The 14,233-nt window shown below is 43.2% G+C and overlaps 1 protein-coding gene across 1 annotated transcript in view; it reads right to left on the minus strand.

Annotated features, from left to right (window-relative positions):
• The window catches only part of DNAH7 (dynein axonemal heavy chain 7), a 248,396-nt gene that overhangs the window by 128,133 nt on the left and 106,030 nt on the right, over window positions 1-14,233 (minus strand). The window contains exons 25-29 of the mRNA XM_065413626.1: window positions 13,145-13,247; window positions 12,904-13,031; window positions 9,060-9,272; window positions 4,893-4,991; window positions 2,373-2,621 (exon numbers count right to left, since the gene is read on the minus strand). Of these exons, the coding sequence (XP_065269698.1) occupies window positions 2,373-2,621; window positions 4,893-4,991; window positions 9,060-9,272; window positions 12,904-13,031; window positions 13,145-13,247 (792 nt within the window). The remainder of the gene's footprint in view (window positions 1-2,372; window positions 2,622-4,892; window positions 4,992-9,059; window positions 9,273-12,903; window positions 13,032-13,144; window positions 13,248-14,233) is intronic.

Consider the following 14,233-nt stretch of genomic DNA (forward strand, 5'->3'; position numbering starts at 1 on the left):
ACCAGAATCCTGAGCACTGAGGTTACTGGTACCGAGCATGCCAATGTCACCATCAGTACTGAAGGGTCAGTAATGGGAAAGTGCCAACTGCTATTACAGGAGATACCATGGGTACCATGTGACCAACTTCTGTCAAAGCATGAGAAGGACTTGATGTGAGCCATCAACTGTCTTTCAGCTGAGCAACATGAGGTGATATAGCAGCACGGTGCGCTTTTTGCATCACTTTAGTACAGGGGTGAGCAAACGATGGCCCGCGGGCCAAATCCGGCCTGTCAGGGTTTCGGATCCAGCCCACAGGATTGCCACCCCCGTGGCGCTGCAGGGCTAAGGCAGGCTCCCTGTCTGCCCTGGCCCCATGCCACTCCTGGAAGCGGCTGGCACCACGTCCCTGAAACCCCTGGGGGAGGGGGGGCAGAGGGCTCCACGTGCTGCCCTCACCTGCGGGTACCTCCCCCTGCAGCTCCCATTGGCTGGAAACGGGGAACCGTGGCCAATGGGAGCTTTGGGGGAGGTACCTGCAGGCAAGGGCAGCACACGGAGCCACCTACCCCCCTCCCAGGGGCCGCAGGGACATGGTGCCGGCCGCTTCCCATCCCTGCCCTGAGCCCCCTGCTGCACCCCTCCTGCACCCCAACCCCCTACCCTGAGCCCCCTGTCATGCCCCTCCAGCACCCCAACCCCTGCCCTGAGCCCCCAACCCCCTGCACTGAGCGACCTGCCGCACCCCACACCCTTCCTGCACCCCTGCCCTGAGCCCCCAACCCCTTGCCCTGAGCCCCCTCCTGCATGCTGCACCCCCTCCTGCACCCCAACTCCCTATCCTGAGCCCCCTCAAACACACCTCACCACTCCTGTGTCCCATCCCCTTGCCCTGAGCCCCTTCCTGCACCCCACATCCACTCCTGCATCCCACACTCCCTCCCACACCCCAACCCTCTGCCCCAGCCCTTCATTCATGGCCCTGCATGCAATTTCCCCACCCAGATGTGGCCCTCGGGCCAAAAAGTTTGGCCACCCCTGCTTTACTAGGTACCAGAATGGGTGACCTATGCCTGTGCTTGCTCTTGGAATAATGTTCGTTCTTCCTTCCTACCCCTTTCTGATTACTGTGTGGAACAGACCTAGACTGTTTTGCTGGACTCTATAGTTGAAGGGTTTGATATCTTTTATGAAGAATTAACCTAGAAGCTCAGAATAATGCTGCAGATTACAGGATCAGTAGCAGATGAAGACTGTTCAGGCATGGTGGGATCTTTTTTCTCATGCTCTCAGGAGGCTCTCAATGAGAACTTCAGAAGAAAAAGCTTCATGTGGGCCTCTCACCAATTGCTGCCTTATGAAGGAGACACTTCCTTTTGTCTTTTTGGAACCTGGAGTCTCTGGAGTTTGCAAGACTTACCTTTGAGCAGGCTGTAAGGCATTCCCAAGTAGAGGAGAACCCTCTTGCTCCTGGTCTAGCATTCCCACGGTGGAATCATAGCTTCAGATGGGGGTCAAGGCCCTGGCATGCCTTTCTGACTCAAAGCCCCATGCCCTAGCAGAGCAAGGGTCTGCAGCTTACAGGTGCCGGGCCTAGCTCGCCTTCTGAAGTTCCTAAAAAGTTGCTTGCAGCATCTCTTGGATGTTGCTCAATGCTTACTGGGCTCCTCTGCTGCTTGGGGTGGCAGGCAGAGGGAGCCCGCTCAAGAAGTGCTGCGTCAGAGAAATCAAAGTGTTAGAGCCTTGGTGCTCAGACGATTGCTCACATCAAGAGAGGGAGAGAAAAGCTATAAGATGAAACAAAGTTGCTCCAACATAAGAGCAAATAAAAATTAAAGTTACAAAACAAAGTGGTTGGGAGAAACTGAAGTGTTTATTTGTTCCACCACTGGAAGCAGAAATTCTGGTGCCAGAGTTGAAGGGTGGACTTAGTCCTTGATCCTTCCAGTAACAACAATGGAGTACCTCTGTATTCCACACATGAGAGGCATTACCCATTTGTGATGAATAAGGAGAGAAGCCACCTCCCAGATGAGGAATCCTTGACAATGTGTGTCTATTGGAACCACATTGCCAGGAAGCCAGTGGCTTGCATACAGGCACAGGGCTTCCATACAGATGTATTACTGGACCCCTGGTTTTTCCTAAGAGGTCAATTCTTTCTTCACCCAACCCGCAGGAACAATTTGGAGGACATGGAGTTTTCCTTCCACGTACCCCCTCCTGTGGATATTGTGGACCCTCAAAAAAATGTGTCACTACCTTACTGCAAGTTTACAAGTACATCTGTTCTACCAAACACTTTCCTGTATAAGTATTGAATATGCTACAGCATTTGCTTACTTTGAAAACTGTTTTGATCAAAAATATCTAGCAAAATATTTAGTTACCTTCTCACATAAGTCACCCAAAGCTGCTGCCAAAACTCGATAGGCACATGTTTTTCCCCCGAATGGTTCTCCCACTATCATAAAACCATGACGCACAATCATCATTTCAAATATCTGTAAGATCTTCTCAGCAAACATGTCGGTCATTTGCAAATTCATAGCATCACAGTTCATTTTGATTGCTTCTAGTAAGTCATTGTAATCCGGTTTTGGCAGCTTCACACCAGGAAACAAATCTGAAGTAATGCCCTGACAAAGAATGAATTACAATGTGTGTTTATCTTATCTTCATAGACATTCAGGATGCACTCCCTTTATCCCGTGACTCTAAACAGATAAATATGTACTTATACTCTTTGAATCAAAGAGTATAAATCACAACACCTAGATACAGTAGTGTTAATTGCGCAATTCATTGCTAACAACTGAATGAGTAAAAATATTTGAATTATGTGAAGAAGATGCAGTTCCAAAATATACATGACCAATGGTTTGATGTTCTAACTCATTACTACTATATATTTTATGCATTCCACATCACATATTTAACAGTGTCAACAGAAAGGAAACTGGCTCTATGAGATCATATATTCCTCTCTGTTAAACTTTAGCTTTTATCAGAGCAGGCTTAAACTAGTTGGTATGATTTACAGTTTGAAGGTTGAGAAAGCAGTTATGGTTCTCTCTCAATACCTCATAGTAAGTGGAGAATTATTTAAACAATCATTTTAATGTAAAAGCAGAAATCCTACATTTTTACCTCTAGTTGCAGTACTGAAGCAAAACAAGAATGATGTTGAACATATCATCAGATACTGCAGGCAATAATTTCATTCCTACAATATCAACTTAGAAATCTTAGTGAAATTACATCCACAGAGAATCCAACCCATTATTTCAGAAATGAGAATCTTCTTATGTTATACCCAGTCACAATTTAAAAACTCACTATTAATGATTTTAGAAAAGGAGCTATTGTGGCCTCTCTCTTTCACCATGTCCAAGAACACTGTTAGTCACTGATGTCAGGGTACCAACAAAGATATCATCCTGACCTGATAAATAATATAAATATACAGTAGCCTGTGCTACCAGCATCTGCTGTAGCAGATACCTGGTATCAGGGACTGACAGTGACCAGTTTTCCCTCCCCACTTGACCACAGCAGAAGCTTGGGGGAGAAGATGAAAGCTTTCCCACTTCAAGATAATCACATTCCCTACAAAGAGAACAATTTGAGATATCAAGCTTCCCCCAAGGTGAATAGCTCCTCTCCTTTGAAATGTACTTCCCCACATTCCCTCTCCATTAGTCATCTATCTCTTTGCTTGCTCTCCTGATCATCAGAACCAAAGTGTTCTGCTTGCCTTCACATTGTATATTATAGTACCGTGCCATTGCATTTTATAATTTAGATAATTGAAGATTAAGAAAAAATATATATTATCTGTGCCTCAGTTTACCAGTGTTGCCCCCAAATTCCTAAGAGATGGCTCTATCACACTTTCATACCTCCATGAATTCCCTACCTGAAACCTTCCCTGTCCTTTTAATTCATTCTAAAATAATACAAAAGTAAGTGTTATGGGCTAAAGTTTGAAAATGCACCTACAAAATGCAATCTATGCACCTACAAAATGGCACATACACCTATCACAAACAGATAAAATTATATTTGCATCTGTACTTTGAATAATTGCATACAAATATCCATGTCTGTGTGTGCACATCTCTCACTTTAGCACCACACATTAGCTCAGATTCTCTTTTCCTCTTTTAGCCAGATGAGAATACCCACAACACAGGGGAGCTCTAAGATGGTCTAAAGCATTGTAGCCTGGGCTGCACCCACTGCCTCCCAATGCCGGAGTAGGGGCATGTCTAGTCGCATCACAGATAGAGACAAACATGCTTGTGCGCTCCACTAATATTCATCTTGTGTGAGCCCATAGGGACCACAGACAGATTGCGTAAATTAGAACAGCCACTAGGACACAGGGGCACAATGGTTCCACCCTGAGAAGGTTACAGCTAACTTGCTGTGTCCCCCAACCTAGTCCTGCACCAAAATCCACTCAGGGCAGGAGAGAATCTGGGCCACTGAATCTATCTGACTCTTTTCTCTATTCATTACACTTAAAATCTTGGGTGAAACAATGAATTTCCTCATCTAAAAATGGGAATACTATTACTTACCTATCTCACATGATTGTTTGTAAAGTGTTTTGAAATCCTTGAATAGAAGGCTATAATGTATTATTATGTTATCATTTTTAGTTGGAAAATTGTGTTGGCAATTTACATTAATCTAAACTATTAAAACCAGAAGCAGCATTTCCTAGAAAGAGGACTAAATGCATTGCCTGGGGGGAAACTGTTAAGACTAAATTTTAAATTGCTTATAGGTAAGATTAAAGTATTCCTTGGACCATTTGTTTGACATCCTTGCTTTATGCTAATTACATCAATGAGTATCTATAAAAATCTTATTGCATTACTAAAACTACTTTAGCTTCTTACCTCAAAAAGTGGTAAATCGTGGGACAAAAACTTAGGCAGGTTTACGTCTATAATAGATCTTAGTAGCAAAATTTCTTCGTTCTCTGATGGATATTTCAGCTAAAAAAGAAATTACACTGATGCAAATATGTTCTTAATTTATTTTTATGGTTTCAGAAAATAGATGCTTGTTTTACAGCTTTGTATTTATTCATCACAGGTTTCAGGTCCACTGACAATACTATATGTTCCAGCTGTAGGTTTATAAACTTACATCCAGTCTTTACAACCTAACACTGATCTTATTGTTTGGGAACTGGCTGCCAGTCCACTTTCATATTAACATTCTGTTGAGAGGTGATGATATGAATTTGACTTTGACATTCTTTCTGTATTGCAAAATGCATACTGGGCTATGTGCCAACTACCTCTAAAGATGGGTAACTTACCATACTGTCAGGTAAAGTTAAAGCATTCAATGCAGTGGACATTCTTATAAGCCTATACTTTAAAGAGCTCTATCAGGCTATAAAAAAAATCTAGAGTGAATATGTATGTAACTTCTCTTTTGAACCACGACATATTTATTTACTATTTTTTCTTGTGTATTAGGATATACAGGTAGCAGATTCAAAAAGGTAGGCATGTTACTGAATAAGTCTAAATATAAAGAGTCAGATTTACAAACATGGACACCTAAGTTATGCCTGCAAAATTTATTCATTCATGCACCGTACAAACCAAACTCACATTTGCACACAAAAAACCCGGTTACTAACATTCCATAACTGTTGTTCTTCGAGATGTGTTACTCATGTCCATTCCGCATTAGGTGTGTGCGCACTGTGTGCACTGCTGCTGGAGATTTTTCCCTCAGTGGTATCTGTCGGGCCAGCTCTAGCACCCTCTGGAGCCGCGCACTCATGCACTGGTAGAAGGGGTGCTGAGGGCCATGCACTCTCTCAGTTCCTTCTTGCCAGACAACTCTGACAGAGGGGGTAGAGGGTGGGTCATGGAATGGACACATCTCGAAGAACAACAGTATCAGAAGGTTAGTAACTGTTTTTTCTCCTTTGAGTGCTTGCTCGTGTCCATTCCACGTTAGGTGACTCACATGCAGTACCGCAGGAGGTGGGTTTGGAGTTCATGGACATGCTGACTCCAACACAGCTCTTCTGAATCTGGTGTTGTCTCGAGCCTGTTGGGTGATGGCGTAATGGGATGCAAAGGTATGCACCAATGACCAACTTGCGGCCCTGCAGATGTCTTGGATTGGCATTGCATGAGGAACGCTGCTGAAGCGGCCTTAGCTCTCGTGGAGTGAGTGATTAGGATGGTTGGCGACAGAGCATTTGCCTGCTTGTAGCAAGCTCGAATACAGGCGGTTATCCAGGACGAGATCCTCTAGGCTGACACCAGAAGCCCTTTCATCCTTTCTGCTACTGTTACAAAGAGTTGTGTGGATTTGCAAAAGGGTTTAGTCCTCTCAATATAGAAGGTGAGAGCACGCCTGACATCCAAAGAATGAAGCCACCGCTCTTCAGAGTTCCTGTGAGGTTTCGGGAAGAAGACTGGGAGGAAAATAGCCTGGTTGCTATGGAACTGTGAAACCACCGTTGGCAAGAAGGCCAGGTGGGGGCATAGTTGGACCTTGTCCTTGAAGAATATTTTGTACAGTGGTTCTAACGTAAGGGCCCTGATTTCAGAGACTCTTCTGGCTGAGGTGAGCGCCACCACAAAGGCAATCTTCTAAGAGAGAAGTAGGAAAGGGCATGATGTTAGCAGCTTGAACAGAGGGCTTGTGAAACTTGACAGGACCAGGTTTAAGTCCCATGGAGGGATCAGCTCATGAACCTGAGAACAGAGTCTCTCCAGACCCTTGAGACACCTATATTGAGAAGTGTTTCCATTTGGCCGGGTAGGTAGCCCTAGTGGACTGTTTCCTGCCACCTAGCAAGATCTGTTGAACTTGCTCTAAACAAGCCTGTTCCCCTGGGTTCAGCCATGTAACATCCATGCCATTAAGTGAACGGAGGCGAGGTTCGGGTGGAGCAACTGGCTGGGTCTTGTGAGATCAGGTCCAGATCGATCGGGAGCAGAATGGGGGATACTACTGATAGACCCAGTAGCACGCTAAATCAGTGTTTACGTGGCCACGCTAGGGCTATAAGAATAACTCTCACCTTGTCCCACTTAATTTTCAGGACCTTGTGAAACAGAGGGACTGGGGGGAAAACATAGAGCAGGGGCCGTGATGGCACTTCCTGTTCTGCTTGGTGGCAACCCTTAGGTGGCACGTAGGGATTCCCTTCTGACTCCAACAAGGAATCCTCCCTTGCTGACTACGGTGGAAGAATACCCCTCTCTGCCTCCCTATGGTATCAAGGATCCAGGAGGCATGACAACAATGGGATCAGAGCCAGTTTGCTCTAGAAGGTGCCAGTGGGTCTGGTGCCAGGAAAGAACTCCCTGCTCCTTCCTTTTTCTGTCACTGGAGCCAGCAGCTGTCCCATCAGATTCGGGGAGACCAGGAGTGACAGTAAGACCCTGGCCACTGCGAAGGCCTCTGGGGTTGAAGGGACAGTCAAGCCGCTGGTACCATGGTGGCTTCCAGGTGTCAGCGGAGGGTCCTGCACCGAACTCATGCTCTGGGCGGAGTCAACAGTGCCACCATGAGACTGGGGGTGGTGGACTGGCCCAGCGTGGGTCGCACTGTGCTGCCTTTCCCATACTTGTCCTTTTGCTGTACCATCGAGCGCCCTCTATCTGTGCACTACTTCTTGTGCTTTCTCCATGGCATAGGAGATGGTGAATGGTGCCGGGACGAGTGCCGTGCCAGAGGAGCACTTCACACCAAAGCTGAAGTGCTCAGTGCAGAATCGGAGTGGCTTTGCGCTGAGGCTAGTCTGAGAGCGGCCTCCATTAGGATAGCCTCGAGCCATCACTCTCTATCTAAAGTCCTTATGACAGATCTGGCACTTGTCCCGCTCGTGAGTTTCTCTCAAGCACTTCAAGCAACTGGACTGTGGGTCACTCACAGGCATAGGTTTGCCACTGAAGGCACAAGGTTTGAAGCCGGGGACTGGGGCATACCTGGCCCCTGGGGTGAAGAGAGTCCTTCAACGATAGGGACTAACTATATACAATAACCATTTACACTACAACTAACTACAATATCTATATATACTAAAACTATGTTTAAAACAAAAGCTAAGAAACAGAGTCCAAAAATCACTGGGAAGAAGCCTGGCCAAAGCAAGAGGGGTTCTTCCAGCAACTACCACAGGCAGTAAGAAGGAACTGAGAGAGTGCGAGACCGGGGACATTCCTTATAATGGCGTATGAGCATGCGGCTCTACAGGGCGCTTGAGCCAGCACGACAGATAGCACTCAGGGAAAAATCTCCTGCAACAGTGCATGCAGCACACACACACGCCTAATGTGGAATGGAGATAAGCAAGCACTCAAAGAAGAACAAAACGCTACACTGCACACACAGCTCTCCCCATGGAATGAGAATGAGAGCGAGATCAAACCCACATGTGGTAGATGTTAGTCACATTGCTTAATGCGCTACTGGAAGGTGCTCAGATACTATGGCAAGGTGGGCAGGATAAGAACCTACATAGCATTGAATAGAATAGAATAAAGCCTCACTCCCCAATACCTCACCAAGTCAGTGTAAGATTGGTGAGAGTCTCCTGCATGAACAGGAAGTAAAAGAACCAGTCAAAAGTGGACTGAGCTAGTACACCTTGAATTGCTGTCATGGGACAAGTTCATTGTGCATGGACAAAGGTCCATGAAATTTGCAAGGATAGCAGCTAGCATAGCCATAGACAAAGCCTGACTATAGTTACACAGGAGTGTATTTGGCTTTCAATCAATATGTAACTCCCATTAGTTATGAGAGCTGTACATGCACATCAAAAAGTGATTAGTCCCTGGAATGATCACAGCAAGTTAAATTGTGCCCTGTAATATATGCTCTCACCCCTAAATTTTCAGAGTCACACAGCATTTTAGCTATTTATATGATTGATATTAACAGGACTCATATGCATAAAACCCTAAATATCTATTTGAAAATGTACGGAACAGTGTTAACAAATTCTTCTGCTACGAACATGAAACAAACTTTTCTGATTAAAATACTGGATACCAAAGAAAATGCAAGAAATCTTTTACCTTCAAGTTACCAGCTGCAGTAAGCACTGACTTTACAGCTCTCATTCCATAATCGTAATGATGCTGGGAAGACAATTGCTCTGAACATAGACGATATGTAGCTACAATTTTCACTGACAGAGGTCGAGCAGTAACAAAACCACAGGAATACAAGACAATTTCTGCAATCATGGCATAATCAGGAACCATCATAGCTACTGTTCTAAAGAGAGCCTATTAAATAAACATTAAAAATCACATCAGCCATAGTGACATACAATACCGCAATACTTTGTATAACTTATTTTACATATACATAAAATTATGTAATTTTTCATTATACTGGCATCCAATTAAATTCCAGTATCAATAGGTCAATGACTATACTATATGTTTTATTACTTTCCATAAATATTTATAGATACCTAATGTCAGAGTGAAAATTCATTTTTGTTAGGTTTTTTTATTCAACATAAACCAGAAAAACACACAAAATACCACAAAGCTGCAGAAGGAATGACTGAAATCTCGGTGCAAGTGGCTTAATAAGCTCTGAAGCAGCTGCTGCCAGAACTGTTGCTGATACCATAGTTTGGCTGTAGCCTGGGCTTACTGATGATATTGCTGTTTCTTCCTAAATAGCATCAAGACCTGTTGATATAGCATGAACTTACTGCTGTTTTTGCTGTTCTACCAGCCATTTCAGGACATCTTTCATTTTCCATTTCTGTACAGAGGGTCGTTTTTTTACATCCCATCCTAATACCACATGTAACCATATGAAGTTCCTATCCTGCTTTGAAAAGAATCTGCAAACACTGCATATAACAGTAACTCGAATTACAATAACAAAACATAAGCCTCAGCTTTCTCCCCCGAGAAAGTTCCTAGGGTTCCTGTAGGAATTGCTCTGATCCTCAGAGAGACACTCCAACTCCTCTTGTATTAACCTATATATCACCTGGTTGCGTGCTAACACCAGATTTTAAGATGGCTCAAAAGAGGAGTTCCACATTCCTACATAGCTTTTAGAATGTGACAACATGTTACAATGACATTATTAATGATCATTATTAATGACATTATTAATGATCTGGATGATGGGATTAATTGCACCCTCAGCAAATTCGCAGATGACACTAAACTGGGGGGAGAGGTAGATATGCTGGAGGGTAGGGATAGGGTTCAGAGTGACCTAGACAAATTGGAGGATTGAGCCAAAAGAAATCTGATGAGGTTCAACAAGGACAAGTGCAGAGTCCTGCACTTAGGAAGGAAGAATCCCATGCACTGCTACAGGCTGGGGACTGACTGGCTAAGCAACAGTTCTGCAGAAAAGGACCTGGGGATTACAGTGGACGAGAAGCTGGATATAAGTCAGCAGTGTGCCCTTGTTGCAAGAAGACCAACAGCATATTGGGCTGTATTAGTAGGAGCATTGCCAGCAGATCGGGGGAAGTGATTATTCGTCACTGGTGAGGCCACACCTAGAGTATTGCATCCAGTTTTGGTCCCCCCAATGCAGAGGGGATGTGAACAAATTGGAGAAAGTCCAGAGGAGGGCAACGAAAATTATTAGGGGGCTGGGGCACATGACTTACGAGAAGATGCTGAGGGAACTGTGGTTATTTAGTCTGCGGAAGAGAACAGTAAGGGGGGATTTGATAGCAGACTTCAACTACCTAAAGGGGGGTTCCAAAGAAGATGGAAGTAGGCTGTTCTCAGTGGTGGTAGATGATAGAACAAGAAGCAATGGTCTCAAGTTGCAGTGGGAGAGGTCTAGATTGGATATTAGGAAACACTGTCACTAGGAGGGTGGTGAAGCACTGGAATGGGTTACCTAGGGAGGTGGTGGAATCTCCATCCTTAGAGGTTTTTAAGGCCTGGCTTGACAAAGCCCTGGCTGGGATGATTTAGTTAGTGTTGGTCCTGCTTTGAGCAGGGGATTGGACTAGATGACCTCCTGGGTTCTCTTCCAATTCTAATATTCTATGATTCTATGACATTATTTGTGAAACCATCAGAAAAATGCACAATAGAGTTTTTCTTTTACTTTAACATTCATATCTTCTTGCTTCAGAGAATACTTGGGCTAAAAAACTGACCCCCAGTGATGTTAATAGCAAAACTCTCCTTGACTTCAATGGGGGTTTCACAACTGGCTCCCACAAACTTCAGTGGCAGTTGTGCATCCATATTCAAAGTAAGAATATGTCTGTTTATGTTTAGAAATCAAGTTATTTGAAAAATAGTAAACAGTACAATTAATTCTGATTCTTAACTTGATATTAAAGAAAGACAGAAAATGGTTTACAAGAACTAGGGGTCACCAAATGAAATTAATAGGCAGCAGGTTTAAAACAAATAAAAGGAAGTTCTTCTTCACGCAGCGCACAGTCAACTTGTGGAACTCCTTACCTGAGGAGGTTGTGAAGGCTAGGACTATAACAATGTTTAAAAGGGGACTGGATAAATTCATGGTGGCTAAGTCCATAAATGGCTATTAGCCAGGATAGGTAAGAATGGTGTCCCTAGCCTCTGTTCGTCAGAGGATGGAGATGGATGGCAGGAGAGAGATCACTTATGTTTGCAATTTCTCACATCAAACACTCTGGCTTCCTGTACAGCAAATCAAGTCACCTTTCAACAAGTAACAATCACCAGCAATAATCAATTAAAAACCCATTATTTACAAATATTGTTCACAACTTATGAGATGTGAAGTGTTCCTCTTACTTTCTGAACTTTCAGCATTCTGGGCTGAGGAAAATATGCAGCAATATCCTTTAAATATTCTGTTTCTTATTCAAAAGCGCTGTTAACACAGCAAGTTGTAAAATTTATGACAAACCATCATTGCACTAGAAAACGCCAATTCAATAAAAGAAAATGTTTCACTAAATATATAATAAATTCAACAAAACTTTTGTTAAAACACAGGCAGGTCTCTCCACCTCCCTCCCTAGCCACCTACTCCTAGGGATGAAGAGGCACAGTGCTGGGCACTCTGCCTCCCCACCTGCCCCTTGTTCTGGCCATGGAGAGGCTCAGCACCAGGGCAGTCTGCCTCCTTACCTCCCATCTTGCTCCCAGCCATGGAGAGACACAATGCCAGGAGCTCTACTTCCCTGCCTCCCAACTTCTTCTGGGGGGATGGGCAGCACCCGTCTCTACATCCCTGGAGCTGGGGATTAATTTCACAAGTGAAATTAATACCGTCCTAGAGGGCAGCTGGGAAGCGGAAAAATTCCATTTTGGCTCTCCTGAAGCAGAATATTCTTGAAATCCTTTTCCATTGAAATTTCATGATTTTGATGTTTTATTGTGCTTCGAGACAAAAAATTTTTTCTCAAAAACACAAAAATATTTATGAAAATGGATCCCCCATTTTCTGCCAACTGTACGTGTTAGATCCTTCTCTTAAAACTACCTCTTGACATTGACAATTTTTCTAATTATTGCACTGTCTTCAGGCTAATTTTTCTTTTTTGTTCCTCTTCATGGGAGGAGATAATAATTATTGGTTTGAATATTGAGTTTAGAGCAGTAGAGGTTGATTTAATTAAATATTCTCAATAATGTATGTATTTGATGAGAGCATTATTTCTTCTGTATTAATAAAGAATTGCAAACACTGCATATAACAGTAACTCGAATTACAATAACAAAACATAAGCCTCAGCTTTCTCCCCCGAGAAAGTTCCTAGGGTTCCTGTAGGAATTGCTCTGATCCTCAGAGAGACACTCCAACTCCTCTTGTATTAACCTATATATCACCTGGTTGCGTGCTAAATTAATTTTATTAATTTGCAAAAATTAATAAAACTGAAAGTGTAATAGTTATTCTAACTATTTTCTACAGTACCTTAAGATTATCTGGAAGCTCTGAACGCCCAGCATAACCTGGATTCATGGTTATAAAGACAGCACATGTGGGGTTCAGTTTCAGTTCAGTTCCTTCAAATATTAGTAAGTCAGACCCTGAATTGATACCTATGGACAAATGAAAATTAATGTAATTGTAGTTACTAGTCAAATACTACTTTTTCTTACTCTTTATTTTATTCATATTTAGCATAGAAGATGTGACTAAAGCAATAGATTACCTCTTTGGATAGTAAGAATTTGTTGAGCAACAACAGAAAGTACTTCCAAATCAATTCTGTTAAATTCATCAAAGCAAGCCCAGGCTCCACAAGATAACAAACCCTGGAAGGGTATAACAGACAAACTATTCATTCATATTCATTATTTATTTTCATTGTAACAGTGATAATGAATAATGAAAAATATGTATTTACATTTAATATACAAAAGATTACTACACACAAGCTTTGGGCATGTTAACAACTAACCAAACTCACAATTCATAACAGAACATTTCCCAGAAGCATTACACTGTAAAATATATTAATTTGTCAGCCAATAAATCAAAACAACAAAATAAAATAATATCCCAGTTTAACCCAAACACCTATCAAATAGATGGATATCCCTGAAGGTCAGCACATTTTGACTATTTCGGACAAGAAAGCAAGTTTCAGCTCCAATGGGCCTATATGGACAACAATATGTGTGCAGCCCCCTCTTATTTCTAACAGGAGAGCTTCAGAGCTAATGCCTCCACTGACTCCAGCTGGCACCATGGCATGGAGAGAGAGGTATTCTCTCAATCAAAGAGATCCCATTCCCCCTGGCCATTCAGGGCTTTGTAGGTCAAAAAAACCCAAACACCCTAAACTCCACCTGGAGACCAATCAGCTGCTAATGCAGGTCCCAGAATACCGGTGGAATGTGGTCCAGATGACATACTTCATATAATAAGGGGGATGTGGCATTCTGCACCAGCTTCAGTCTGCAGTCGATTTGAGTGCATTGCAATAATCTAATCTTGAGATGACTAAGAAGTGGATAACAGTAGCAAGGATCCAAAAGAAAAAGTAATTAATTTTGGATGACATTCACACACTCTCTCATAAAGCCTGAGTAAAATGGACAAATCAAGAAACTCTACAAGGCTGAAATTCATCTCCACGCCCACAGTCAGTGGGTGGGCGACAATGCACTTCTCCTTGGCAACTATTACTTTTCCCAAGCAGGAGTAACCATCACCATCCCTTTACATACCTATGCAGGGTGCCAAGCTAGGGAATATGTGTAACTGGATTAATTTGCCCTTTCCCCCACGATCCATT

Source organism: Emys orbicularis, chromosome 11, assembly GCF_028017835.1.
Source record: "Emys orbicularis isolate rEmyOrb1 chromosome 11, rEmyOrb1.hap1, whole genome shotgun sequence".
In the NCBI taxonomy this organism is placed as follows: domain Eukaryota; kingdom Metazoa; phylum Chordata; order Testudines; family Emydidae; genus Emys; species Emys orbicularis.